General features: G+C 41.1%; 1 protein-coding gene across 1 annotated transcript in view; it reads left to right on the forward strand.

The window, feature by feature from the left end:
* Positions 1–21,865, forward strand: part of ACTR5 (actin related protein 5) — a 285,428-nt gene that overhangs the window by 45,915 nt on the left and 217,648 nt on the right. The window contains exon 5 of the mRNA XM_044090379.1: positions 7,376–7,558. Within this exon, the coding sequence (XP_043946314.1) occupies positions 7,376–7,558 (183 nt within the window). The remainder of the gene's footprint in view (positions 1–7,375; positions 7,559–21,865) is intronic.

Raw genomic sequence — 21,865 nt, forward strand, 5'->3', positions numbered from 1 at the left:
ATGAGTCTTCAAACCATGCTAGTCCTGTTTCATGAGGAATTATAGAATATAGATTTTGGACATCCACCGTTAAATAGCATTAACCAGTAATTCTACATCGTTCTCACCAAAAATTGCTGAGAGTCCTTACATATATACTGTAACTTTCAAATACTCCCTTTTAACATTTTATCCCCAAAAAAATTAGTTATGTAAAATGTTTTTGATCTCTTGGCATCTACTATTGGTCTTAATGGTGGATCAAATAGACACTTGTGTATCTTGGAGATGCTAAATATACTTGTAATGCTTGGTTTGTTATTGTACATAAATTCAAACTCATTTTGACTTAATCGACCCTGCATTAGCATATAATTCAGTAACAAGTCCGTTTTGCTATGGCCAATATTATTTTCATTTTTAGAAACTTCTGTGTATACATTTTCCATCAGAAGAGCATTCATTCTATTACAATAATGATTGATATTCATTATATTTAAACCACCAGCTTTGTCAGGCTTCATTACCCTGATTGTCTTATTAGTCGCTAATTCATTTATCAGTGTAACATCACCTGTGACCAAAGTAACAAAGTTATCAGAACAAGGCTCTTGTAAAATATTCTTAAAGTCCAGTTCACACATTTTTGCAAATGCCAGAATCTGTTGATTAGGTGGTGGATTAAAATAACTAGGTCTGTTAAGACAATTAAGACCATTACACACTCTTTCGGCAGTAAATTATAATGCTAAAGATAACTTACAGGTGAACAACTTGAAATAAATTATTGTGTTCACCAAGTTAGCCCTTCTAGTTGGCGCAAAGGATAATCTTTTAGAAAGAACATTTACATGTGTATTAATGTTTTTATCAGAGAAATAAGCTGTAAAGTCATTAGAGTCCTTAAATACCGTATTAATGATTCCAGGCTCTACATCATTGTTTCCAAAAACATTAGTGTTTACTTCCTTTGGGTATTCTGTTTGTTGTAATTCCATGTCAGTTTGGCACCTTGTCGATAATAAACATCCTTGTTGACTTGTTCAGCACCATAATCCATTCGCTGGTACCTGTTCAGTATCCTTTTGGACCTTCTCACTTGTATTGAATCTAAAGGGGCCAATCTTTCCTGGGAGTTGCTTATAATTTCCACTGATGCAATACCGTCCTCTCCCCTCACTGGCCAACGGGGACTTACATGGTCTCGGAAACCATGTTAACCTGGTGGGTTGGGGTAAACTGATCCTTTCCTGTATTTCTCCTGATCCCTAAAAAACTAAGACATTTACTTATTAAAATCTCGTCACACACTTTGCCCACATTACTAAACACATTTGAATAATTAGTCTTAAAATGTTCAAATGATAAATCATTCTGGATTGAGTTATTTAACAAATCATTTTGACTGGAAAGTTGTTCGATTTGAATGCTGTTGTATTTGATGATGATTTGCTGGATCCCGAAGAAAAGCGCTTGACTAACTTTTTATTAAAGGAGTTCTTATCTTACTGTGGTGCATATCTGTTTTCTAAGCTTGTTGTGTGCCTTTTGGATAGCTGGATATTTGACATGACTTCGGTACTCAGGCTTGAGTGCCTGTATTGCAAAGATCCTTTGCATATCAGTCCAAAAACTACCTTAACTGACTCAACTGGCCGGTTCTGAAGTATTTCCTAATAACACAAAAATTCTGTAATGTTTTACTTGCTTCTTTATCCTTGGTTTCCAGGCTTTGTCTTGCATGTGCCTCACAGTGTCAGTCTCTTCTTTATCTAGCATTCCATTGCAAGTACACATACCTTTCCCTTGAGAAAGGAACATTCTGTAGCTTTCCCTTGAGAAATGTTATTTCTGCACATCTCATGCTTAGACAGCAAGGTTGTCTTTTCCTTTCTACTGAACTGTCTTTCCCTGAAACTGAATGCATACATGAAAACACAAGTCTGAGCCAATCTTTTCAGGCTTATTATTCTACCTTAATGTACTATAGTGAACTCACTAAGAATTAAGAGAAAATCCTCAGTCTAACAGTATGATTCTGGAGTTTACGATTTTAAAGGGTAGGTAAGAGGTTATGTTCCATTGGCCGAAGTGGTATGAGTAAAGTCCTGGAAAATAAAATTATCTGAGCCTTCCAAAGTAGCTTTTTTAGCTTGACTTAGATTTAATGTTTTAGCTGTAGTTAAAAAATAAATTATTATAAGCACTCTACTAGTACAGTACAAGGATTATTCTGTTACGGCATGGCACATACTCTTGGGTGTTTGCTTCTAACGAAGCACTGTGGAAAGATCCTCTTACAGTGGAAGGCATGTTTATGAATGTTGCTGTTTTAATCTTCTTTATTTTCTTGTTATTAAATTACTGCAGCAAGATCCTTAATATTCAACTTTTTCTTAGAAATGCAACTCTGTTCACCAACAAGCTGCCATATTTGATTGTCAGCTGTTAACTTCCCATTCATGAGAGACCAGACTGGTTTCTTTTTCCCTTTGCCTTAACTTTGTGCAAGTATAGGCGTTTTAACAGGACAGATTCCGACATATGTTTAAACTGCCTTTTATTTCTGTTACATCTTAGAGTCATGCATTTACAGTTAAACATTTGCTTTAATTTTTGTTTTCTCTGATTGACATAGCAAGAATGAGTTTTCTGACTTTTATTTGTTGGCACAGTTTTCATTGGCTGCATCCAGCTCTGAGTTTTGCGTTGCCTGCTGCAGTTTTTTAAGAAAAAAACAAGTCACCAGAATAGCACAGAACCTTTTAATAAAAGTTTAGCACTTTATGACACTGCTTCAGAACTACCATTCCACTAAATGAGAAACAATTTGTACCCTATCAAATTAGTGACAGATGCTTCTGCAGTGTTTGCCATGTAATGTTGATTGTTCTTTTCTAGCAGGCCATATCTGCTGAAAATGATTTTTGTCTGATATCATTAATGAAGAGTGTTGGATAGTCGAGCAAATAAAATTAGCCAACTTGTCAATAAAGCTTAAAGAGAAGATACAGCCTCATGTGATCTGCAGCACTGATTGATTTATTTATTCTTTATTTCTGTATGTATAAGATCATAGGATCTGTGATGTCCTTCATAATCTTAGAACAGTTTTCTGGTTTGTTTGTGGTAGGAAAACGAGAGGAGAACAATGCAGTTAAAATGTGTGCCTCTTGGCAGTGACAGACCTCACTGCTCCCTTGGAAATGTCTTCTTAGACAAGTACTAGACTTGCTGCACTTGCAGTACATTTTAAGCTTTGCCAATTTCCCTTTTGTAGTGAGCATCACAACCTGCACCTTGTATCTGTGAGTTAAACATCTTAACCATTATGCCAGTCCCAGCCCTGATGTTGTTTATGTAGGTTCATAGATAAATAGTACCCATTTGTTAACTAGGTAGGCCCACTAGACACAGTCATTTTTCAGGGGAGACCCAGGAGCACTGTTTGGTTAAGAGACTTGCTGAAGATCACACAGCAGGCAAATGAGGGTTGAGAGATCCAAACCAGGTACCACAGGAACTACAACTCACAACTTTTAAACCTCTGAGCCAGCTGTCTGTGGATGTGTAGTGGATGTTGCTGTCTTTACAGTATGGAAGAACCAGATTGTTTGAGTTAGGCAGCTATGTTATTGGAGGAAAGAACTGCAAGGAAGGTGTCTCCATAGTACTGTTTTACAGGGATAGAAAACAAATCCTTGGGATTCCTTGTGCAGCCCTTCAGGACAGGCAGCAGAACCTCATCATTCAATTAAACCCAGCTTTGTTGACTTTGTTATTTTAGCAATGCAGTGACATAGTGGACAGATTCTTTCCTCACTTGGATAGGAGAAAGTTGGGGATTAAGACAGGACCAGTCTGCAGGACCTAACAGACCCAACACTTGGAACTCCTAACCCTATCCTATCATAGGAACTATGCCCCCACACACACACACACACACACACACACACACCATGTCTTTACATAGTTCGTTCAGTGCACCACTGAGCAGCCTTTGCTCAACAAGCCCATTCTCCTTTGGTGCAATACCTAGTATTTGTCTCAAAGTGTCACCCAGGTGGCAAGCCACAGCTGCCTCCCCTCATTGATGGATGAACAGAAATTGACTGCTCACTTTCATCTTCCTAGCACAGTCCCTTCTGTGTCAGTGCCACAAACTGATTTCAAGTTGTCTGAATTGCATTCAGGGTGTAATCCCTCTGCACCATTGGAGGGAGGGCTACGGCATACACTTTTAAGTCTTAGTATTTGTTTTGTGATCCAGGTAAAATGATTGTAGCTATGGTCACTCCCTCAGGATTTTGTCCCTCCAACAGTTTCTAAATTTGCTTTTAAATTGGTAGATGAAGTAATTAACAGACTTAGTGCTACAGATAAAGTTGTACTCCAGAACTATACACATCTTGGTAAAAGGTGGCTACTTTCTGGAATATGATGTACTTTGGTGTGCGTATCCACAAATCCTGGCTACATGTGTTGAAATCTTACATGGACAATTATGGCTGCTATGTTCCCATACCAGATTTTGCAGTGTATGGGTAGTTGCAAAGGTGTTAAAGAGGCTTTCAGGGGAATTTATACAGTAGCGCAAAACAGGAAAAGCACTAGTAGCGGTCTGGAGATAGACGTATGCATTTTTTTTAATTTAATTATAGAACATCATTTTGTGGGAAGGAGATGACATGATGTCTTTACAGTAGCAGAAAATAAACATAATTGTTGAGGGACCTGAACATCAGGTGTTTACTAGTAGGGGCTGTGTTTCTACTGTAGTCAGGCAGAGAATAAATATTTTGTCAGTGACCTGCAAGTATCGATGGAGAAGGCCTTCAACAGTTTGCCTTGAAATCCATTTAAGTTGAAGTCCTGTTACATTTAGTAATCTTGTAGGGTCAAAGTGAGGACAGCAGATATCACAAATCCAAACACATATATTAATGCAGGTCTGTATGAGACAGTATGATTCACACTTAAAACAGGAGTGTTGAGTTGTTTGAGAACAAGGTACCAAACTTCAGGAATATGGTCTTTGGCAAAGGGGGTTAGTGTTTGAGGTGTGCACTATTAAACTGATTGGAAAAATTAGTGCAAGAGTTTTGTGAAAGAGATGCCACCTGCTGTTACATTCATGACAAGTGTTCACTGACAACAAATAAATTCAAAAGAAACTAAAGAAAAGGCAGTGATAGTTCATAGGTGTTTACCAGGCTAACAACTACAAGGGCCTTTTTAAGTCTAGCCATGCATCCCAAATCTCTGACAAGTTCTGGTGCCCTTGGTACGTGTAAGAAGGGGTTTGCGAGATGAACCATTTCCAGGCTGCTTGTATCCATTAGAGACAGAAGGGTACGGAGAAGGAGGTGGTGTAAGAAAGCTATAACAAATTACAGGAAAGGAAAGAAAGGACAGAAAAGATAAAGTTAAAAACATTTGAAAGTAGACATGGTGTACATTCAGACCATAGACAGAATAAACTGTTTGGTTGGGAAGTTTGTCTTTTAAGGTACAACTGTTAAAACCAACATTTGATCAGTGAAAGGGAAATGATTTGATATGGTACTGAATTCATACTTTACATCTGTTTGCAGGAGACATGGATGGGGTATATTAACCAAACAGCCACACTGTATTGAGTAACTTGCCATTCATTGAGTGTGTGGGCATTCAAGAACTCTTTTACATTTCCATTTTGACAAGACTGTGAGTCATGAAGATGTCAAACCGAAATTATGGGAAAAAAATGAGAGTCAGTGAGCAAAGTTAGAAGAGTAATAGTGTTTATAGAGGGGCCACTAAGGTGAAGAAATGGTTAACAAATGGGTAATATTTCAGAGCCGAATTCTGCAACAACAGTAGAAGCTGTAAGGAGAATAAATGTAGATAAACATTTCAGTAGATGTTTGTGGTTGTAACAGCTGTTAAGTTAATTTTATTCACGTCCCTGTTATTGAAGTGAATTGAATGATTTGTATAAATTCACCTTTATGTTGCACCTGCAGCTGTTTTCATAAAATTTTAAACGGCTTTTTTATAGTGAGTAAAACACAAAGGATCATCTAGGTATAAGCTGACTGCTTCAGGGCAGCCATTTAGGGTAGATTGATTTAGAAGGCCCCATTTAAAGGCTTCTTTTTATAGGTTGTACTATGGTTACTGCTTTCTTGTTAATTTCTGTACTTTGTTAGTCTACTGCTTGGGCTAAGTGCAAATATTTGCTAAAAGTTCCTGTCAAAAAAATTCCCCAAATTGCCTTTTATAGATATCGTTATAATGTATGAATGGCTGAAATGCAGACTGCCTCACTGCCCTTCTGCTACTTTATTGAACTCACAAGCTTTTTTCCCTAACTTTGTAAAGCATAGTAAAGGACAGTTTCGGGTTTTCACTTCCCCACATCTTTGGAAAGCATAGTTGAGGGTATTGCGAGGTCTTAACTTTCCGATCCAATTACTCCCACATGTGACTATCTTTCAACTTGGCAAAAATCAGGGAAGTGCATTAGAAGTTCATTTGTGGACTTCATTGATTGACCAGTAAGTAGGCTTTTGGTGACATCTGTTTGATGAATATTCACCCTGAGATGTTGACCAACAAAATCGTAGAACTGTGTCTTGTGAATTGTTGGATTCTCATCATAGACCTCTCCCCCATTTTCTCAAAACCATCTTCTGTACCTTATTTTTCAATAAACTTTTTTTTTAATTTACAGCAGCAGAAAACTATGTGCACTCCCTTTGAAGAAATTTAAAGTAAAACTGTACAGTGACTGTCTTTGCCTATTTTGTACTTTATTGTATTACTCATAGGTCTGGTAAGTTTGTTTAGGATCTTTGCTTTGGTGTGTATAGGAGTTCCTAAACGCATCATGGCATTTTTCAGTTGAGAGTTATTTTTTCCTTCAATACCTTTTTATTGGTTGCAATATCAAAATTCACAAAAAAACAAGCATTATACATACTTGGAAATAATTTCATGGTACAATTCATGATTCTTTTTGCAATTCTTGTATGACTGTTGTGCAACCATTTTAAATAAAATAATTTTAACTACTAAACTATTAAATAATTATTTACAATATGGAGATGTTCTCCATTAATCGAATATTTATTGTACTTAAAACATAAAATCTTTCATTCATGTATTTGATGTGGTACTACTAGTATGCATTTCCCAACCAACTGTTATTTTTGGCCAGAATTTGTATTTTTTCTTTTTCCAATTTATTATTCATACAGTGATATTTTTCCTTGATTTTGTACACAGTTCTCCTCTGATTAATAAGAAGCAGCGTTTTAAGTAGAAGAGTATGAGTGTATTTTCGGACAGTATGACATTTAAGAACTGAATGACGTTACAGACACTGCTGCTTACCTGCTGTCTGCTTTTGCAGGAGCTGCTGGATGAAGGACAGGTGGATTTGTTTCACAAGGCACTTGTTGAACTGAACATGGACTCTGCAGAGGAGCTGCAGTCCTATATCAACAAACTAGGTATTGCCATCGAGCAGACCAAGCAAAAAATCCTGCAAGCAGAGGTTAACATTGAAGTCGATGCAGTTGATACCAAAGCAGAGGTAAGCTTCCATCAAAAGGCACTCCTGTGAGGAAATAACCTGCTTTAGGCCCAGCATAATTGTCACTTACACATTTATTTTGCAGTCACAAGGCAATTAAAGTATTGTAAAACTGCAGCTAAACTTCTAAAACATCAGAGAGTAAAACATAAAAATCAGAATGAATTAGCCTGATGTCTTCCCTTTTTGTTTTTTTTTTTAATAATTTTCTTAATATTCCATATATAGTTTACAAAAGTCCATGCCATGTCATAGTAATAAATTTATGCACCCTACATTAATACATTTGCAGTCTGCCCAGCTTACATTTTCAAATAACATAAAAATGTATTAGTAGTACAAAACACCTTCTTAGTCTTTGACTTAGGAGGCTGAACTTGATTTATTACATTTAGCATGAATTGTTGTTTCCTTTTGACGTGAATTTCTTACGTACGACTCCTGTCCTGACGGTGATGAAAGTATTAACATCTGTCTGCTCAGTTAAACACTGACCGTCATTAATTTATGTCACAGTTTATTATTGCTGTGAGTTTGCAGAGCTTTGGGAAAGGGGCAGGTGCCTTTTCTCCTGTGTATGTGCAACCTTAGAGATGGAGTAATGAGTATGTGAGGTGTGGGACGCTTGGCACCCGCAAAAAAAATCTGCTTTTGTATCGGTTTATGTATTTTGCTGAAAGCTCCGAGTTCAGATCATTGAATGTACAGTATGTAGACAACCTGATTGTCAGCATTTAACATATAGACTGTTAGAAGAAAAAAACAGTATGTGTACAGATACATTGCAGATTATTTAATGTTGCCATGCTGTTATTGTTGAAGGAAAAATGGATTGTGGAAGTAGTGGGCAAATGCTGCAGTCCTTAGGTCTGCACAGCTGGCCAATACTAAATTATCTAAACCTAAAAAATCTGATGGCTGCCAATGTTATGGTCTCTGCAGTCGCACCACTAGTACTAAACAGATTAAAATATTTAAAAAAAAAAAAGTCATGCACGTATGAATTACTTAACTTGCAAAGTTCAGCTTAGTGTCAAGAGTGTGCAGGGAGTACACACTGTTGTCCAGGGTATAGGCCTTCACCATGCCATCCACACACAAGAATAGGCTTCACACTGAACACCCCACTCAAAAGAGTCCTTGGACAAGCTCCACAGAGCACTTTCTCACAACTCTGTCCAGGATGCAGTGTGCTCACTTTCCAACAGTGATGACACTTTGATTAAAAAAGTCCACACACATGCACACTAATTTACAGGGAAGCCTGATAATATTCTCCATTAGTTCAGTATTCTGTCCTGGCCCAGTGTAGCAAACTGCCACTACTCTAGAATACCCAACTAGGGCAGTCTCATTTCCAGCATTCACTCTTGATGAAAACCAAAAAAAAAAATATGTAAACTTAAGTGGTAGTGTGTAGTGGAGCAGACTTGAACGTGGATACCAGCAGCATGTCACCGATTAGCAGTAAATATAGTCTTATCACTTAATAAGTAAATAAATAGACGATTATCTACAAGTGTTTTACAAATGAATAAATAAATGTGTTTCTTAAATCAGTTCATTTAAGTATGTGGGCAAATATAAACTTGCAGATAGAAAAGAAAAAAGTAATAATTTTGAATGAAAAGATTACAAGAAAGAAAAGTATTTGTTTACAACTAAACTTCCTCCTGTCTATGTCCTAGCTTAAATAATTACTGAGCCCTTAACTTCACATTTCTGCAGGACATCACAAGTAATTAAATAAGTGCAGAAAACAAACTGACAAGTTTGTACTGTACAAGTTTCAAGGTAGTTCTCCTCACTTTTTCTTTTCCTGTATTGTTCATTCAGCTATGTGACTTATATATTTCCCATAGAGAAACCATGGATGTAGTTAGGCAGTTGTTATGCAGCCTTTTGGCTGGATCAAGTGTACTAAGTGTATAGAGTTTCACATTTCCCTGCTAATGAGGTTTGTTTTCTTTCACTTGACTAGCTATCTCATTACATTTTCTAAGTGTCTTTTTCTCTCTTTAGCTTCTTGTTTTAGGAATAGTCATAGACCCTCTAATCAACAGGCAAAATAATTATCCATTTCATGTCTGTCATATATTTTCATATTTTCTACATAATTGTTAATATTTCCCAACAAAGAGCATTTACAAACTTCATATACTAATTTTTTAAACCCTTGTGCCTGCTGTCAGTCCACCCTTAACTTATCTTGTCCAACTCTTCTTTGTGGGGATGACAGCATTCACTGGCCTATTCATTCTCCATGAGGCAAGAGCCAACTGTGGGGCCCTCATGCAGGCAGACATCAGAGTCTCTTTCTCCTCTTCCCCATCCCAGGAGCTCGTAGCATTCCCTCTGCAGCTTCCTTTAACATCAATGGTGCCATTCTCTGGAGAAGGAGTACAGGCTTTTCCCTGCATGATTGCCACATGACTTGTGTGGCTGTGCTGTGGTAGCATGTCCCTCTGGCTCAGACTCCATAAGCTTCAGCACCCAGAGCTCCCACCATGTTACCATAAAGGAGATGAAAGACAGCTTTACCTGCAAGAAGGCAAGCAGGTCATATGCCGCTCAGTCCAATCCTCCCACCCTGCTCACTCCAGCTCCCATGCCACTATTTGAATACCGGTCATCTGGGTGACAGGGCTTTACCTGTCAAATTTTATTATACTTTTTGTATGTTGCATAGCAAAAGGTCAGGCATTCTTACATCTTTTCATGCTGCTGAAAAATGTGCTTTTCATATTCAGTCACATAGTTTTAGTTTATCTGCCATACATTTTATAAGTCTTAAATGTGACTCTCACATCTGTTGTAGTCGGATTCTGAAAATAGTGGCAGATTTGTGGTCAGACATCACATGGGTATTAATGGTAAAACAGTGTCTTGTCCATCATCAGCAGTTTCTAAATGGCCCTTTAATGTAGACTTCATGAACATACAGCGATACCAACTGAAAAAGATATTCACTGTGTGCATTGCACACAATTGTGGCATTCTCCTACCCCTCTGTGATCTTTTCTTCATTTTTCTGTGTAGGCATCCAAGATCTGTGGTCTTGTACTGCTGTCTCTTAAAACAGCATTTGTGACAATATTTCTTCCTGTTACTATGCAACATCTCACCTTTTGTCATTCCTGTTTTGAGTTCACTCCTCCCATTTGTCCTCAGTAATATTATACTGTGGTGGTGGTGCTGTGGTAGCGTTGTCGCCTCACAGTAAGACGTCCGGTTCGATTCTCAGCAAGAGCGTCTTCTGTGTAGAGACATGCGTGAATGGGCGTACCTTCATGGAAGGTTGTGCGTCAGTGCTGGCAACTCGGCACGTAAAAACCTACTGCCAGTCATTAGCGGTCCGAAGTTCCACTGTGGCGACCCCTAACTGGGAAAAGCCGAAAGACACAACAACAACAAACCTTATTACCGTTTCCCCTTGTTTACTTTTCTAGTGTGTACATACTAGGCTGTCTTGGTATTTTTCATAACCCCTCCACTCTCTCCGTGATTATTGTAGCTCCTTCTTGCATTCTTTGGCAGTAGAATGTATTTTTTACATTCTGACTACTATTTAGATATAATATTTTAAGTGTTATGTTTTTAATGCTCTGCTGTATCATGGATGACCCTGTTAGTGCTTATCCTCTATCACAGCTGCACACTGTACACTCCAGAAACATTTTGGCATCAGCTGCTAACTTTTAATATTGTGTTGTATTGCATTTCATTACACAATTAAGATAGATGGGTTGACTGTGAACCTCGGATTTTTGTCATCCTGTCCTTATCCTAAGTATGTAAGTTTTGCTTTGATCGCCACCGCCACAATGAAAATGAGTAGCCATTCACCTTTTTCATTAAATCTAAGCTGCCAGCTTAGTATCTACTCTGCATTCCTCACTGGATTTTACCCAACGACTGTCGTCTTCATCACTGATCATGGCACTGGTCTCAGTGAACAGAGTGATACTGGTGTCCAGTTATGTGTCCTAGTGAAAACTAGAACCAGTAATGTTCCCCATGATTGACAGAGCCCACTCTTGGGTTTTTCGTGCTTCCTTATTTTCGATTTGAACAACATTTTAAACTTCTTGTGTAACTTCTGCCTTCCTCTTATCAGTCTGCTAACCATACTTATTAGCCTGCTGTCATTGTTCCTTCTTGCTTCCTGTAATCTTTTCACTATAAGAATCTGCCAGAAAACCAATAGTACTCTCAACAACCTCAAAGCTGTTCTAATCTGTTGCAAATATCATCATTTTATGTTTGCCTTATGGATATGTACCGCCTTGCCTTATATCTGTGTTCTAGCTCCTCTGTTTCATAATGTGCTTTTGTCTATGTTTGTTGATTTAGAAATCTGTAGTGATGCTGTTTTAACCTGTGGATATATCTGACTTAACATTTAGTCATTTTAACTGTTTTGATCCTGATTCATTTTCTGTAACTTCATGGAAGTAATACAGCTTGCAGTATTTGCAGCAGTAGTATTACTGCAGGTGTCTTGCTGCAGTGGAGTAATTTTGTCCAGATCTAATTTTATGCCAGATATTTCTTCTTGTTCTTCACATGTTTAACTCGTGTCAGCAGCTCAACAGGTAGCCTACTTGCATTTTTGGTACAGTTTACTTATATGTGGACAGAAAAAAAACTGCTTCCTTTTTCTGCTTGCCTGCATCTGTTTTATTTTCTTTTCTTTACTTTCTTTTCAAGATAGAGATATATTCACCTCTTTTTATATGCATGCTTCAGTCCTGTTAACATGTTGTATTCTATTCTTGCATTGTGCACCAAACTACAGATTGCTTTGAATATTTAAAAGATGACTTCTTAGCAACTGTAAGTAACAGAAATGTACGTGTGTGTGTGCGCGCGCGCACGTATGTATATGCATATTTATTTATTTATTTTATTTTATTTATTTATTTATTTATTCCAGTTGGTGACTGGGAAGGTCCACTGGGCTCAAGAGCCCGTTTTCAGTGGAGGCCCAGGGAGAAAAGCTCCACAGTACAATGTTACATTTCATAATGAAAATACAAATAAAAAATACATAAACTTAAAATACAAAGAAAAAAAATATTTGTTTTACAGTCAAAATAGGTGGAAATTCCACGGACAGTTGGTAAAAGCATTCAATACTAGAGTAATTCATAGTTAAACAACTAGGATGCGAAATGAGAATTGTCCTGGAGGAAGAGAGGGATAAAGCATAAGGTTGGATGTGAAAATATTAGTTACATTAACAATGTAGGATTAAGGGGAAAATTAGCAAGGTATGAAGTTTAGCCAGGAGATTAGGAAGATGAGAGCTTGGGTGGCAAAGAATAAAGAGTGCAGTTGCATTTTCTTTGAGTTTGCAGGTAGCAATGGAGTTGTGTTTTGAAGGAGTGTAGGTGTCACATGTCCTCAGAGTAGAGGGCAGGGCGTTCCATTTTTTAGCTAGGGAATAGGAGAGTAGAAGTTTACCAGCTGGGCGGTTGGGTTTGTGGATGGAAATAAGGTTTTGGTGAGAAGATCTAAGGGGTCTGGGGGGGGGGGGTGTGTATGGTTGAAGAATACTGGATAGTGCGGGCCAGCTGGTAGGTTGGAATATAAGTTTGTGGGCAGAGACTATTTGGAGGTAGTCTACTTGGTTAGGGAGTTCAAGCCAATTTAAAGTTTGTAAGGAGGTGCAGTGATGAGAGAGGGAATTTGTCTTGGTGGCGAATTTGGAGATTTTATTGTATCATACTTCCAGTTTAGAGGTTAGGGTGGAAGATAGATTTGTAAGTATATATATATATACATATATATGTATATATATATATATATATATATGTGTGTATATATATATATATATATGTGTGTGTGTGTGTGTGTACGTATGTATGTATATGTACATATATGGGTCCCGTTCAGTAGATTGAACATATGACCAGTTCGAACCTCATATGGCCGAGATCGTATGTTCGAACTTGTAAATGTTCGATCGGACTGAATGGAGATCTCCGTACAGTGCGGAATCAGAAGATTTCCCTTTTCCGCAATGTAGTGCGATCTCGGAGTTGGTATATTTTAGTAAGGGGGTGTGGGAGGGGTGCAGGGGGGCATAGTCCCCCCTGCTACAGACGTTTAATTTTTTTTTTTTTTTTTCTTTTTTTACTTCAGTGTTCGAACTATTACAAGTTCGAACATATGGCCTCTGCCATATGTGGTCTAAACTTGTAATATGTTCAATCTACTGAAGTAGATCCACGTGTATATATTACTTGTTTATTCATTTATTTTTGAGTATTTCTATATTTCTCTACCAGACAAGTAAAATCTATATCGCACTTGAAGCATTTTAACTGCAGCTGCGTTATATTGTTCTTTAAATGTGGCTGATTAATTTTCCCACCCTGTCCTTGTTGTGTTCTTAAATCCAGTGTTTTTCTTGTTGTTTGCCCATTGTGTTAATGTAAGCACAAAATTCCCCCCATCTCCTCATTATTGCTGTGGTCAGTAAGTGAGGAAGTATTTCTAGACTTAAGTCTACAAATTTTTATTAGCAAAAACATTCTTGAAGAGTTAGTAAACAAACCTACAAAAGGACATCACATTCTTGACTTGATTCTTTAAAAACATTGTCCACCTGTTGCACTACTTCTGTGGTATCTCCTTCTGAGATTGACTGCAAACATGTGACCTCCTTGTCTAGACTCCCAAACGCCCCTATAGCAAACCACTGAATTTAGAGACTTCACCTCAACCTTCTCTATGATGACATATCAAAATTCACTTATGACTGCACCACCCCTGACCTTTATAGAGCACTAAGAGATTATACACCCATTTAGAAAAATGTATAGAGCTTGTAGACCCTACCAGAAACTTGTGTCATGGGAAATCCAAAAATAAATCACCCTGGTTGTCCATTGCCATAAATAAACTCTGCAACAAAGGAAAGAAACGCCTTAAATTATATAGCAGATCCAAACTCCTCTTCACAAGGAAAATATTTAAGTAATTGTACCAAAAAAGAAAAAATACTGAAAAACACTATCAGATACATAAAAGGAGCCTTAGGGCTGGTCCCTGAATCCAAAGGCAATTCTAAATCATTCTTTCGCTGTGGTAGAAAACTAAGAAACAATACCCTGCATTGCTACGTCATTAGTCAAAATGGTGTCTCCTACTCTGACCAACAGAGGCACAAAGAGCTGGAGGGAGAGGGGTGTGTTGTCAATTGATAGTAAAGGACTGACATTCAGAAGTGAATGCTGATACCACATTTGTGATCAGGCTGAAGCTCTTGAGCAAGCCACTTGTTAAAGTGATAGTAAAGGACTGACATTCAGAAGTGAATGCTGATACCACATCTGTGATCAGGCTGAAGCTCTTGAGCAAGCCACTTGTTATATTTGTAGCAAGAGCTTTGCTGCAATTTCCAAACAGCAGCTTTGTTTTTTTTCCTCAACTCGACCAGAAGACCCCCCCCCCCCCAGACTGAGGACTGCTTTTTTGAAACTCAGTGTAGAACTGAGGGGGCAATAGATCAAGAAACTGCATTGACTGCATGGAAAGCTAGCTACAGCTTTGTAACCAGATAGAAATTGCCAGCATCTTTTCAAATCAGGTCACTGCCAGCTTCACCCCTGACACTTCTGTCCAAAGACCTGAAATACTTGAATCCTTTCATCCCGTAATGATCTCTAAAGAGCTTGTATTCAAAGTGTTAAGTCCAAAAATATGGGTCTATATTACGTTATCGAAAAGTGATTTAATCGAATGGTACTTTACATCAAAATGCCGTTCATCGAGCTGTTTATAGTGAGATCACGGTACAGTGAAGATCGTAAAATTTGTCCTTTCCTCACTGTAGTGTGATCCCGGAGTTGGTGTATATAATTAGCAGGGGGTGTGCAGCCCCCCACAAGAGCGAATTCTATAAATGGCATTTTCGATATAAGTGCCATTTGATTGCTACATTTTGATTATGTAATACTTATTCCATGGGACCTGACAGTATACCTGGTTGCTTAATTAATAGTGTTAAACATGCCCTTGCAGACTTGCTTCTTAAACTGTTCAACCTAAGTTTAGCTACTGGTTTCCATACTGATAAAACTTGTAGTTGTGATGCCCCTCTGTAAGGGTAGCCTTACAATTTGTCCAGTTAATTACAGGCATTGTCGTACAAAGCTTATTTGCAAAGTATTAGAACTGTCCTCATAAACTATGATATCAAGAATCTTATTCAGCTTGATCCCCAGTAGTTAGGCTTTGTGAAGGGTAAATCCTGTCTATTGAATCTGATAAACTTCTTTGAAAGGGAAATGGAGGCTGTAGACTGTGTCCATGTGGTACAAATGGTATGTGCTGACTTGGCCAATGCCTTTGACACTATTTCCCAAGCAAAATGCTTTAAAAATTGACCCATATGTGTTATGATGGATAGCAAATTGGATGAAAGACAGAAGACGCACAATGCAAGTTACAGACACCTCTTTAGAAAGTATGAAAATGACCAGCACTATTCCCTCAGGATTCAATGCTAGGATGTCTTCTTTTTGGCCATTACTTGGCTTTTACTTCTTAGATCATAAAGCAGAGGGCCAAGGCCTCTGGCTATCAGGGTTTTCAGATGTCTGTAAACTGAGGGCTATTAAGTCACCCTCTGAAACCCATATCCTCCATTAATGAGTTATCCCTAGTAAACTCTTAATGTAAAAGTACTAAAATGAAATGTTAAGAAAAGTGCAGTATTCCCATTTTTGGTAATTAACCCCACTCCTCCTCATACTGTGTAGACAACACACCCCTATAAAATAAAAATGTAGTCAGGGACTTCGAAACGTTTAATGATTCCCTTTCTTTTGACCATCATGTGACACTGGTTGTATGGAAATTTTTTAGCACAGTTAATTGCCAAAAGAATCTCTTCAAGGTCTAAAGTGCTACCCACAGCCTTATACCAAACATTAATCAGACCAGTTATGAAGTACAATGTTGCCTTCTGGGTTTATCTAACTGAAAATGGACGGCACAGTGGTGCAGCGGTTGCATTGTCACCTCACAGCAAGAGGTTCTCTGGTTTGATTCTCATCTGAGGTGCCTTCTGTGAGGAGTCTACATGTCCTCCCTGTGTCAGTGTGGGTTTCCTCCAGGTGCTCCTGTTTCCTCCCACGTTACAAAGACATGCGTTTGGAGTGTTTCTCCCCGGGCCTCCACTGAAAATTGGCTTAGTTCCAAGTCAGACTTTCCCGGTAAACAAATGTTAGCTAAATAAATAAATAAAATATCCAACAGAAAAACCCCAGAGGTTCCTGAGCAAAACAATTGCAGACCTAAAGTCCCTGAGTTATCAAGCGAGATTGAAAGTTCCATCCCTTTATTCAATGTCTTCTAGACTTTTGACTGGAGATCTCTTGTTGTCTTACCCTGCCTTTAAAGATCTGTTTGTCCTGAACCCATAGCCGACCTTAGGCATAGACCAACTAGGCGGCCGCCTAGGGCGCCGCTCTAGTAGAGGCACTTTTCCAGTATTTATTTGGTGTAGGTAGACAAGGATGGGGGCACCAGCTGGTGTGGTGGGGGCACCGTGGAGCCCTTTTGCCTAGGGCACCAGTTGACCTAAGGCCGTTCCTGAACCTCCTGTAGCTACACAAGTTCAGTGGCTGCACTTGAACCAGAGTCCTAAATCCTCATTAACAGATAAATAAAACATGGTTAAGGGTCAAGTTTATAACCCAGCTCCACCCAAATCTCTGATCTTTGTGTTTTATACTTCCTAAGGGCAGCCAGTTCCCTCTTCATCTCACTCTTTCTATCCTGATATCTGTTCTTTTCTCCCAAGTCAGCCTTGACTTCCACCAGCATGCCACACTCCTTTTCCTTTATTTTGTGATGACTGAATTAAAACTTTCATTAAGTGCTACTGCTTTTTTTCCCATCTTATGTAATCTTTCACTCTCTTAATCTGTCTCTCTCTCTTCCTGTCTGTTCCTCTCCCACTCACTCTCCCTTCCTCTCCCATCTATGCTGATCCTGGCCAGGTCTTTGCTCCTTTCTGTTATGTACTTAAAAAGACTTTCTTTCCTTTTTGATCCCTTGCTAGCCTCCCATTTTTATAGGAAGCCACATCACCTTACTCTTTTTATTTCTTCCTCACATCCTTGGCTGTAAACCTGATAACCCTTTCACTGACCTAACTCCACAGCTTGTTTAATCCTTCAGTCTGCCCCTGATCTCATAACTCTTATTGACCCTCTTTCCCCAGCGCAGCATAATCTTTTATTTTAAAATCCCACATCATCATCCTTGCCTTTGTATTCCATTCTTCTCTGTTCTAAATCAGAGTAGCATAATCAGATGTAATGTGATCCTATCTCGCCTACATTCTCTACAGATGGGTTCGGAGCCGATCCTCGGCTCCGACTCGGCGCTATACTATAGAACGCAGTCTCTTATTGGCTGAGTTACCTCCTATCCCAGGATGCACCACCACTATCTCCCCAGATCTCGTTTGCCGCTTTCCAGCATAGACGTGGTCTCGGACTTGGCTGAGCTAAGTACCTCTAGTTAGAAATCTTTTTCTGTCAGATTTTTTCTGAAATTCACCCAAAAGCTGTTTTAACAGCTATTGTTGTTGTACGTTTGTGAGTCGATAATTTTTTGTGGTAAATTGTGTTTGTTTGTTGGGTAGGAAGGTTCCGTTTAAGTTAGAGGGGCCTAGCCCTACTTTAGGCGTTTGAGTTAGAGCCTAGTTGTCATTGTTTTTTTGTTAGTCTGTAGTTGTTGTTAACTGTCGAAACCATGTCTAAGGAACATAGACCCTCTGGTTTCAAAAAATGTGTCAAATGTAGCTATAAGATGTCAATCACAGATGATCATTCCCTGTGTGTGTATTGTCTAGGTCCTAAACACCTGCAGGAGTTTTGTAGCGTTTGCCACGCTTTTTCCTCTCGAGTCCTCCAAGAGAGGAAAAACAAATTGATTTTAAAAGGGCTCATTGCCCTTTCTTTTGAGGAAGCTTTGTCCTCTTCTTCTTCCCCTTCTGGCAAGAAGAAAAAATCGTCGGCTCCGACCAGCCCGCCGGAACCGATAGCCAAAAGTCTAGGCAGGCTTCTCCGTCGGCTCCACGGACTTCGGAGCCGAGGGGAACGGTCTGCCTCGATGCCTCCAGCCTCGACTCCCCTGGCCTTGGAGTCGAGCTCGACATCGAGGTGGGTCACCTTCATCGGCTCCACTGACTCGGAGCCGATGAAGATTGCCTGCTCAGACACTTCCACTTCGGGCGAAGTCCACATCGGCTCCGAGGGAGATTGCAATAGTGGTGGAATCTCCCTCGGCGCGCCTCGAGCCTTTACGGAGCCGGTCCCCTACTCTTCGGAGCCGGCGGAGAAGTCGACTCGGACCCGATCGGTCTCTTCTCGTTCGAGGATGTCCGATTCGGACGTAGACAGGGTGCTTCAGAAGCTCTTCCAGTCACCGGTCTTTGCTAAATTGATCTCGACTCCTGCCCAGTTGGCTTTGGAGCCGATCCCTTATCCTTCTACTACCATTCCTCCTCCGACAGCCTCGGCGCCGTTGGAGTCGGTGTGGGTGGACCCGGTCGAAGTTATCGAGTCGGCTCCGACTCTAACTTCAACTCCGTCCCTTGGGTCGGGGTTCGGTACGCAAACTTCCTCAGTCGGCCCCGGGGGGGAGGCTTCGGATCCGACCCTTTCGGTTTCGAGCCTCTCTCTTGGTGTGTCGGCTGCAGGGGCTCCTGTTACTGTTGTGGCCTCGGGGATAGCACCTTCCCAGGATTCTGGGGGTCCTGCCTTCGATGCCATGAGAAGTGCCTTAGCCAAATCCTCTTTGGCCACTTCGACCTTTCCACCACCACCCCCTTCCTTGGACGTGGTGACTGGCGTTTCTGGAGTCCCCCTGTCTTGTGACAGCGGAGCCCCTGGGCCTGAGGTTACCCCCATTGGTGGTTCCCTTCTTCCTGGAGGTTCCTCCGACACTCCTTCGGAGGAACCACCCAGGAAGAGACTGTGTAAGAGGAAACACGTCGACTCTGACGAGTCCCTCACGTCAGATACCGACCTCGATGATGCGGAGGGTCCCCAAAGTCGCCATCGGAAGATGTCTCCTTTGCTGACATTTTAAATCACATTAAACACCGAGGCGATTGTCAATCCAAACCCTCTTCCGCTGAGGAGTCCGTGTTCCTCAAGGCCTTCGGGGCTCAGCCCTCCGCCTCCTGGGTGTCTCCGCCCTTCGATGAGCTTCTGGATTTGATCTCTCGAAGGGCGTGGGAACACCCGGATTCTGTGGAACCGGTGCCAGCTCGTCCCAATAAGTTTCTTTCAGCACCCCCGGACAAGGAGTTCTTATCTAAGGGTGTGGCTGTAGATGCTATGGTGGTGGCATCTGATGTGGCAGAGGCTTCGACGTCCATCCATCCACCTAACAAAGAGTCTAGAAGCATGGATCGGTACGGCAAGCGTACCCTTACTTCAGCGGCCTTTACGTTAAGGTCTCTGAATTACTTGGCACACTTCACCAGACTACAGAGGGATCTGATCAAGGAGCTGTCGGATGCCCTCTCGGGTAACTTACCTGATCAATTAACTCAGACAGTTAATTCTCAGTTGGCTACCCTATCCTCTTTATCTAATTCGTCCATGAGGCTCATTTCCTATGGCCGAAGGCGAGTAAACTTGGCGGGGAACAGGTGTTGCTCTTCGGAGACAAGCCTGGTTACGCCTGTGTCATTTTATGGAGGCCTTTAAGTCTTCCTTTGCCGACGCCTTTGATGGGTCCTCATTGTTTGGACCCAAGGTAAAGGACACTTTGACTCGCTGAGCAGGAGGGTAAGACCTTGGCTGCCGTGGGGCCGCTTTTCCACTCCCGCCAGGCCTTATCCCAAGGCCCGGGAGGAGGGAAATGTGGTTCCGTAAGTCTCAGAAGCCTTACTCGTCGCAGCAGAGCGATCCCCCTTCTAGAGGCAGAGGAGGGGGAAATTTTTCAGGGAGACGCCGTCCCAGAGGCGGCGGAGGCCCCCACAACACTGGAGACCGCGAGTCCTTTCGTGGCTCCTCCTCCTTCCAGTATCCCTGAAGGAGTGCCCGACTGTGCAGCTCCGAGCCAGTCGGGGTCGTTTCTCGAAGCACCTAAAGGCCTGGGAAAATATTACTCAGGACCAATGGGTGCTTTGAATCATTGCCGGAGGTTACTCCATCCCCTTTGTACAACCGCCCCCACCAGTCCAAAGAATCCCGGACCCACCACCCAGTCAACGGGATCATGCAGCCCGGCCAGTATCAAAGCTGCTTCAAAAAGGAGTCATCCAACCTGTCCCCGCAGACCAGGCCGGATTAGGGACTTACTCAAGATTCTTTTTGGTGCCAAAAAAGACCGGGGACTTGAGACCCATTTTGGATCTCAGCAAACTGAACCGATTTGTAAAAAAGTCCAAATTCCGGATGGTCACTTTACAATCCATTCTCCCACTGTTGGAGAAAGGAGTTTGGATGTGCTCCATAGACCTCAAAGACGCCTACTATCACATTCTGATGGATCAGGCGTCGAGGAGACACTTACGCTTCAGCCTGGGAGACAGTCATTTTCAGTTCCGAGCGCTGCCCTTTGGTCTCACCACAGCCCCCAGGGTGTTTACCAAATGTTTGGCAGTCGCAACTGCTCACTTGAGGAGTCTAGGATTCCAGGTGTTTCCATACCTAGACGACTGGCTCCTAACTGCCGCCTCCAAGCATCTACTCTTGCAAAATTTAGCAGCCACGATAGCACTGGGCAAATCCTTAGGAATCACCTTCAATTGGTCAAAATCTGTATTGCAACCATCTCAGCGTATTCTGTTCATCGGTGCAGAAATAGATTCAAGGCAGATGCGAGTCTATCTTCCTGCAGAAAGGATCACAATGCTTCAGTCCCAAGTCCGAACTCTGCTCCTCAGGCGTCGAGCTCCAGCAAGAATGGTCCTGCAACTGTTGGGTTCCATGGCAGCCACCATTCTTCTGGTCCCCTTGGCAAGGTTGCACATGAGGATACTTCAGTGGCTCCTCTCAGTCCAGTGGTCTTATCAGGACCTTCCCCTCAGTCACCACATTCTGATCACGGACACGTGCAAACAGGATCTCCGTTGGTGGCTTATAACCCCCAACCTGAATCAAGGGCGACCCTTCGCCCCACCCTCTGCCACGCTGACTACGGACGCCTCCCAGACAGGGTGGGGGGGTCATTATCTGGACAGGTCGGTCCAAGGCACGTGGCACCCCGACGAGAGTCTTCTTCATATCAATATCCTGGAGATGAGGGCGGTGCTTTTAGCGTTGC

The sequence above is a fragment of the Protopterus annectens genome, chromosome 12.part0, assembly GCF_019279795.1.
Source record: "Protopterus annectens isolate FY-2018-M chromosome 12.part0, PAN1.0, whole genome shotgun sequence".
Lineage (NCBI taxonomy): Eukaryota > Metazoa > Chordata > Ceratodontiformes > Protopteridae > Protopterus > Protopterus annectens.